Source organism: Microtus ochrogaster, unplaced genomic scaffold (genome assembly GCF_000317375.1).
Source record: "Microtus ochrogaster isolate Prairie Vole_2 unplaced genomic scaffold, MicOch1.0 UNK48, whole genome shotgun sequence".
In the NCBI taxonomy this organism is placed as follows: Eukaryota; Metazoa; Chordata; class Mammalia; order Rodentia; family Cricetidae; genus Microtus; species Microtus ochrogaster.
In genome coordinates this window covers 15,022-23,303 of record NW_004949146.1, presented here as the reverse complement: position 1 = coordinate 23,303, position 8,282 = coordinate 15,022, and the positions used below count along the sequence as shown (strand labels likewise).

The 8,282-nt window shown below is 41.1% G+C and overlaps 1 protein-coding gene across 1 annotated transcript in view; it reads right to left on the bottom strand.

The window, feature by feature from the left end:
* Positions 1–8,282, bottom strand: part of LOC101997044 (DNA repair protein RAD51 homolog 3-like) — a 27,223-nt gene that overhangs the window by 11,191 nt on the left and 7,750 nt on the right. Inside the window, 2 exon segments of the mRNA XM_026777174.1 lie at positions 1,704–1,770; positions 5,577–5,708. Of these exon segments, the coding sequence (XP_026632975.1) occupies positions 1,704–1,770; positions 5,577–5,708 (199 nt within the window).

Here is an 8,282-nt window from a genome sequence, read left to right as displayed (position 1 = left end):
TATTGTATACATAATAAATAAATATTTTAAAAAATTATAAAAAAAATAATAATATTCTTGGTTTTGACCAGGCAGTGGTGGTGTATATCTTTAATCCTAACACTTAGGAGGCAGAGGCAGGGGAATCTCTGAGTTTGAGGCCAGCCTGGTTTAAAGAGTGAGTTTCAGAACACACAGGGCTACACAGAGAAACCTGCTCTGAAAAAACAAAGTATAAACAAAGCAAACCAAAGAATGTTCTTGGTTTCAAAACCTATGGCACATGAGGAAGATCCTAAGAGTGATAGAGTTTTACTTTTCCAGGAGAGCAATGCAAACCACTGTCCTCTGTTTGCTCCACGAGAGGATTATACTTTCAGTTTATTATCCACCTCCATTCTATAAGGCATACTATGTATTTTTGACACCCAGTAACAGGGTCTCATTATGGTTCTGATTGACCTGGAATTTTTTTTTTTTTTTTTTTTTTTTTTTGGTTTTTAGAGACAGGGTTTCTCTGTGGTTTTGGAGCCTGTCCTGGAACTCCCTTTGAGTCTCAAACTCACAGAGATCCGCCTGCCTCTGCCTCCCGAGTGCTGGGATTACAGGCGTGCGCCACCACCGCCCTTTTCTTATCTCCTTAAGGGGGATAATTAACTCTTTCCCCGTCCTAGGTAAGACAGATTTCCCAGACGGGAGGCACTCCTAGCAATTGAAGCAGTTCCTGGAGATTCAGGGAGATTAACCCAGCCTTAATCACCCAGAAGAGAGAGAGGCGGCTCAATAGTTAAGAGTTCTAATTGCTTTTTTTTTTTTAATATTTATTTACTTATTATGTATACAATATTCTGTCTGTGTGTATGTCTGCAGGCCAGAAGAGGGCACCAGACCTCATTCCAGATGGTTGTGAGCCACCATGTGGTTGCTGGGAATTGAACTCAGGACCTTTGGAAGAGCAGGCAATGCTCTTAACCACTGAGCCATCTCTCCAGCCCCCTCTAATTGCTTTTTGAAGAAGACAGGATTTTGGTTCCTAGCACTTGTGTTGGAAAGTTTGCAGCTGTCTGTATAGCCAGTTCCAGGGGACTTGATATCCCCTGTAGCCTCCTTGGACATTACATTAATGCACATAACCAATACACAGGCATACACTCATACACATGATAAAAATTTTTTTTTTTTTTTGGTTTTTCGAGACAGGGTTTCTCTGTGGCTTTGGAGCCTGTCCTGGAACTAGCTCTGTAGACCAGGCTGGTCTCGAACTCACAGAGATCCGCCTGCCTCTGCCTCCCGAGTGCTGGGATTACAGGCGTGCGCCACCATCGCCCGGCGAGACGGGATTTCTCTATGTAGCCCTGGCTGTCCTGGAACTCTGCAGACCAGGCTGGCCTCAAACTCAGAGATCTGTCTGCCTCTGCCTCCTGAGTGCTGGAATTAAAGGTGTGTGCTACCACTGCCCAGCAAGACTGAGGTTTTAATGTCTAGAATTCTATTTTGAATATTTATTTCTCAGGTTTCTAACACAGCTGCCAGATAGCAGATACTCAATAAATGTGTTAAATTATGAAAGGATTAGTCGGTATCTCAGGACATTGAACTTAGTGAGCAGATGAGCCAGCGGATTAGCAGTCTCTGCTTTCAAAGCTTACAGTATTCAAATGACAATATGAATACTGTAAGGAAAATATTAAAATGAAAATGTTTTATCTAATTAATTTACCCACCTAATGCAGGAACAAGTAATGCTTGACTTTTATCAATCTTTGTTGTCATCTGATTTGTTAAAATAACCTATAAGAGCAAAACATAACAAAGTTAGGACAGTGGTGGTACACGCCTTTAGTCCCAGCATTTGGGAGACACAGGCAGGTGGATCTCTATGAGTTTGCAGCCAGCCTGGTCTACACAGCTAGTTCCAGGGCAGCCAGGGCTACATAGAGAAACCCTGTCTCGAAAAACAAACAAAAAGTACGTAAACAGTCCTATGAGATAATATTCTGAATATAACAAGTTAAAGAAAATATATTAGAGGCTAAAGAGATGACTCAAATTCAGGACCCAGATTCAATTTCCAGAACTCACATGGTGGTTCACAATTTTTAACAGTGATTCTCAACATTCCTAGTGCTTTGACCCTTTAATACAGTTCTCATGTTGTGGTGACCGCCCCCAACCATTAAACTATTTTTGTTGCTATTTCTTTCTTCCCCCCCCCAGACAGGATTTCTCTGTTACAGTCCTCTGTGTAACTCACTCTGTAGACCAGGCTGGCCTCGAACTCACTGAGATCTGCCTGCCTCTGCCTCCCAAATGCTTGGATTAAAGGTGTGCACCACCACTGCCCAGCTTCATTGCTATTTCAGGCCTATAATTTTGCTACTGTTATGAATCATAATGTAAATATCTGTGTTTTTGATGGTCTTGGGGGGGTTATGACCCACAAGTTGAGAAGTGATTTATAACTTCAAATCCAGAAACCTGAAACCCTCTTCTGGCCTCCTCTGGCACCAGGCACACATGTGGTACACAGATATACATGCAGGCAAAACACTCATACACACAAATTAAATAAAGCTCTTCAAAATACATTTTTTTCTAAATAAAGGCGAAGAGATGGAGATTTGCTCATTTGTTTGAAATTTTAAAAATAAAAATTTTCTGTACTTACCTGCAAACATGTGTTATCAGAAAACATGATAAGAAAAATCTGAAGGAACAAAGAATTCTTATTCTTTTATTTATTTTTCATTTTTTAAGACAGGGTTTTTCTTTTTAACTAGCTGTCCTGGAACTCACTCTGTAGACCACCAGGCTGGCCTCGAACTCAAGAGATTCACCAGCCCCTGACTCTCAGGTGCTGAGATTAAAGGCAACTCCAGGCCTTTTTTTTTAAGACAGGGTCTCTCATTGAATCTAGGATTCTTCTTTGAGTTTGGCTGGCTGGCTGGCTAAACCAAAGAATCCCCTGTGGAAATCCTTTCTGTACCCTCACCTTCACAATGCTGGGATTACAGGAGTGCAGTGCCATGTTCGGCTTTTATGTGGGTGCTGGGGTATTGAACTCAGGTCTTCACGATACCAAAGCAAATACTTTATTCACTGAGCCATCTCTCCAGTACCTACACTTTTTAAAATTCAAATCTTGGGGCCTAGTGACATATGCCTTTAATCCCAACACTTGGGGACAGAGGCAGGCATATATCTCTATGAGTTTGAGGCCAGCCTGGTCTATATAGAGAGTTCAAGGGCAACCAGGGATAGATAGACCTATCTCAAAAAATAACATGAAAATTTTAGCCAAATATGGGTGGTACATTCCTTTGGTCCTAGCATTTAAGGAGAAGCAAGCCATAATGTCATACCTTTAAATGCTTTTTTTCTTTTTGGTTTTTCCAAGATTGAGTTTCACTGTAGTTTTGGTGCCTGTCCTGGAACTTGCTCTGTAGACCACACTGGCCACAGACTCACAGAGATCTGCCTGCCTCTGCCTCCCAAATGCCAGGATTAAAGTCGTGAGCCACCACCACCTGGCATATCTTATACATTTTTATAAACTGCCTTGGTCAGGGAGGCACTGGAGGAGAGAAAGAAGGGGAAACTTTGGTAGGGATATAAAAACAAAAATACATAAAGTATTCCAAATTTGCCTTGGTCATGGTACTTCTGTCACAGCAATATAAAGGTAAGACAGCAAGGCATAGCGGTACATTCATTTAATCCCAGCACTTTAGAGGTAGAGGCAGGAGCAAAAAGATCTGTTTGATATCAGCCTGGGGACACGAGTTTCAGAACAGACAGAGCTACATAGTAAGACCTTGTCTCCAAAAAAATTTAAAAAGGTTAAGAATTTAGTGTCATCCTTAGATGTATAGTGAATTCAAAGTCCTGAATTTCAGAGCCCTGAAAAAACAAAAACCCAAGCCATTATCCACCATCTTTAATTCCAGTATTAGTAGATTCAACGCCCTCTTCTGGCCTCCTTGGACACAGCACTGACATGGTACACAAACATACATGCGGGTACAGCACCCATGCACATACAAAAGACTTAAAAAACAACAGGCAGTGGTGGTGAATACTTTTAATCCCAGTGCTTGGGAGGCAGAGGCAGGTGGATCTGAGTTCAAAGACAGCCTGGTCTACAGAGTGAGTTCTAGGACAACCAGGGTTACAATAGAAAATCCCTGACTCAAAAAACAAACAAACCAAAACCAGACAAACACAAAAAACCTAACTAAGGCAGAGAGCGACTGAGAAGGATAATAGTGCTGACCTCTGGGCTCCACAGGCAAATGCACACGGTACATGGGCCTCCATGTGTCCACACAAACCAAAACTTATATATATAAAAGAGAAAGGGCTAAATTAAAATAGGGCAGGGGACGTACTTCAATGGCAGAATGTTAGCATAGTATGTCTGAAGTCTTGGGTTAGAGGAGCAGCACCAGCAGCAGCAAAATAACAGAACAAGAAAAACCCACCAAAACCTAGGAAACTGTAACACTCTGCAGCCTATTTGTCTTGAGTGCCCTCTACTGGGGGATCTTTGGGATACCAGCATTAAGGATGCTAAATTCCAATTAGCAGTAAGAAAGGGCACTATGCTTTAGCAAAAAGGATATGGCAAGATATGGTAAGATGGTAAAGTGGTACTCAGTGGGTAAAGGCACTTTCCATGCAGTCTGACAACTCAGGTTTGATCTCTGGGAAAACATAGTGGAGAGAACTGGCTTTAATCCTAGCACTGGGAGGCAGAGGTAAGCGGATGTCTGTAAGTCTGAGGCCAGTCTGGTTTATAGAGTGAGTTCCAGGACAGGCTCCAAAGCTACCCTATCTCAAAAAACATTTAAAACAAACAACAACAACAAAAAAAAAAAAAAGAGGGTCTGGAGATGGTTCAAAGGTTAAGAACACTGACTTCCAGAGGTCCTGAGTTCAATTCCCAGAAAACACCTGGTGGCTCACAACCATCTGTAACGAGATCTGGTGCCCTCTTCTGGCCTGCAGGTATAACACTGTATATATAATAAATCCAAAAAATTTTTTTAAAAAGACTAAGATTTGGAAACACAAAGAAAAATTGTGTGGTTTAAATTTTACAGAGGAAGTTTTTTTTATTTACATTTGGTGTATCACAGGCATGTGCTAACAATTTCCCTTAAAAGGTTAAAAAAAGCCAGGGTAACTCAGCATTTTTATCTCCTGTCTCTCTTCTGACAAGTGCATTTTTGTCAATGGGAGGATGTGGTTGCAGAGTGAAAATTAATGGCAAACAGGTAACCCTGCACTCTTTGGTTCACATATATTTGCCTACTGTGCATGAGGCTCTGGGTCTAATCTACTCATGCAAAATATGCATAAATTTAAACATCAATTTTTTGTTTGTTTGTTTTGTTTTTCAAGACAGGGTTTCTCTGTGCAACCTTGGCTGTCCTGGAACTCACTCTGTAGACCAGGTTAACCTCGAACTCAGGGACCCACCTGTCTCTGCCTCCCAAGTATTGGGATTAAAGGTGTGCATCACCACCACTGCCCAGCCAGACATTAATATTTCATAGAGTCTTAGCTATAAAATTCTTCTGACTAATAATACTTACAGCTAATCTGTGATTGTTTGCGAGGCTGATCATTTGTTGGGCTAGGCCATTCAGTAACCGCATACGAAGGGACAGATCATCAAAGTCATGACGGAAAGGAGAAGCAATGCCATCGATTATCACTAACTGCACCTAAACACAGGAGAATGAAATTGGGTTTGGAGTTACAATTACAATAAACATATCTCATTACAAAAATAAACCTTAAAACTGAGGGCTTAAAAAAGAAAGAAATCGAGTTGGGTGGGGTGGCACAGGCCTTTAATCCCAGCACTCGAGAATCAAAGACAGGTGGATCTCTTTTTGAGGCCAACCTAGTCTACAAAGCAAGATCCGGGTCAGCCAGGACTGTTAGAGAAAGCTTGTTTGAGGGAAAAACAACCCCTCATCAAAAAAGAAAAAAAAAAAAAGAAAGCCATCTAGCTTGCTAGCTGGACATTTTTGATGCAGTTGGAGAGATGGCTCAGCAATTGAGTGTACATTGCTCTTAAAGAAGATGCAAGTTCAGTTCCTAGTACCCATGTCAGGCAGTTCACAACTTCCTGTAACTCCAGGTCTCTGTCTAGGGGATCCAAAGCTCTCCTCTGGCCTCCAGTCACTTGCACAATTAAAAATAAAGGCATGGTGGTGTATATCTATAATCTCAGCACGCAGAAGGTGAAGGATGGTGAGTTTCAGGCCAGGCTGGGCTATACAGTGAGACTCTAACTCAAATTAAATAAAAATAAAGAGTTTTCTTTTATAATGCAAGGAATTAAACCTGTGGCCCACAGATGGTAAGCACTCTACTACTGAGCTATACCTCACCCTAGGGTTTTATTTCTAATTCTTCAAAGGTTTCCTCTTAAAATTCATTTTATTATTCTATGCGTATTAGTTTTGCCTCCATGTATATCTGTGCACCATGTTTGTGCCTAGTACCCGTGAAGGCCAGCAGAGGGCAAGGGATCCCTTAGAACCAAATTTACAGATGGTTGTGAGCCACTATGTGGGTGTTGGCATTCTAACTCTGAAGAGCAGTCAGTGTTCTTAACCATCTCTCCGGCCCTCAAAGGCTTTCTTTCTTCTGGAAAGTATCACCCAATGATTCTACATTAATCATCACCTGAATACTAGCATTACATGCACATGCAAGGTTCGAGCTTCATTTCTGTTGCTGGAGATGGCTCAGCAGTTAAGAGCACTGGCTGCTCTTCCAGAGGACCCAAGTTCAATTCATAGCACCCACATGGCAATTCACAATCTTCTTTAACTCCAGTCCCAGGAAACCAGTGCCCTGTTTCAGGCCTGTGTGGACATTGCACATACATGGTACAGAGACATAAGTGCAAGCAAAATGGCCATATATACATTAATAAAAAATTAACCAAGAAATCATATGGTGTGGTGGTTTGAATGAATATCCCCGAGAGTCTAGTATCTGAATACTTGGTTCCCAGTTGGTAGCACTTTTTGGTAGGCTTAGGAAGTATAGCCTTGCTAGAGGAAGTACATCACTGGGGACAAGTTTTGAGGTTTCAAAGCCATGTACCATTTCCAGTTTGTTCTCTCTGCTTCTGGATTGCAGTTAAATATGTAAGCTCTCAGCTGTGCCATCTCTGATGCTATGATTTCCTGCTATGATGGACTCTGTCTGTGTGTTGTCACAGCAACAGAAAACTCACTGTAAGACACCCCACACAGCCACAGAAATCTTGAAACTCACTGTAAGACACCCCACACAGCCACAGAAATCTTTAAAAGAACAAAGTTAAGAGGATCTTGTTTCCTAATTTCAGAATGTACTACAAAGCTATAGTAACCAAAACAGTCTAATAGTAGCTGAGAATCTGTGGTAGAACATTTGCCTCATGCGGATCAGACTTTAACTTTGAGCCCTAACAAAAACAAAGAAACAGAGAGAGTGACTAAGGAGAGGTAAACCAATTGAAATTAAAAAAAAAAAAAAAAATTGAGCAAACGCCAGGCATGGTGGCACACACCTTTAATCACAGCACTCAGAAGGTGGCGGCAGATGGAACTCTGAGTTTGAAGCTAGCCTGGTCTACAGTACAAGTTCTAGGACAGCCAGGGCTAGACAAAGAAACTTTGTTTCAGAAAAAAATTAATTAATTAAATAATAATAATAAAAATGAAACAGGCTGAATATGGTAACAAAAGCCTGTATCCTAGCACTTGAATGAAGACAGAATCATTGAGAATTCAAAGTCAGCTGAGCAGTGTGGCTCACACCTTTAATTTCAGCACTCTAGAGTGGAGGCAGATAAATCTCAAGGCCAGACTGGTCTACAATGTGAGTTTCAGGACGGACAAGGTTACACAGAAAAAACCCTGTCTAAAAAATCAAAATAAAACCTGTAAGCTAGGCGGTGGTAGCACACATGTTTAATCACAGCACTGGGGAGGCAGAATAGGTCGATCTCTGTGAGTTCAAAGCCAGCCTGGTCTGCAGAGCAGGTTTCAGGACAGGCTCCAAAGCTACACAGAGAAACCTTGTCTCAAAAACTCAAAAACAAAAAAACAAGACCAAAAAAACCCATAACCTATACATAAGAATATATATTTTGCTATGTATATAGTATATATGTGCAAAAAAGTAGAGTAAAATAAATAAGTTGCAGGGCAGGGACATCAAGTTTATGCTACACTTTATTTTTGTATTATCAACACTTTCAAAGATTTTATTTCAGTAGTATGACCAATACC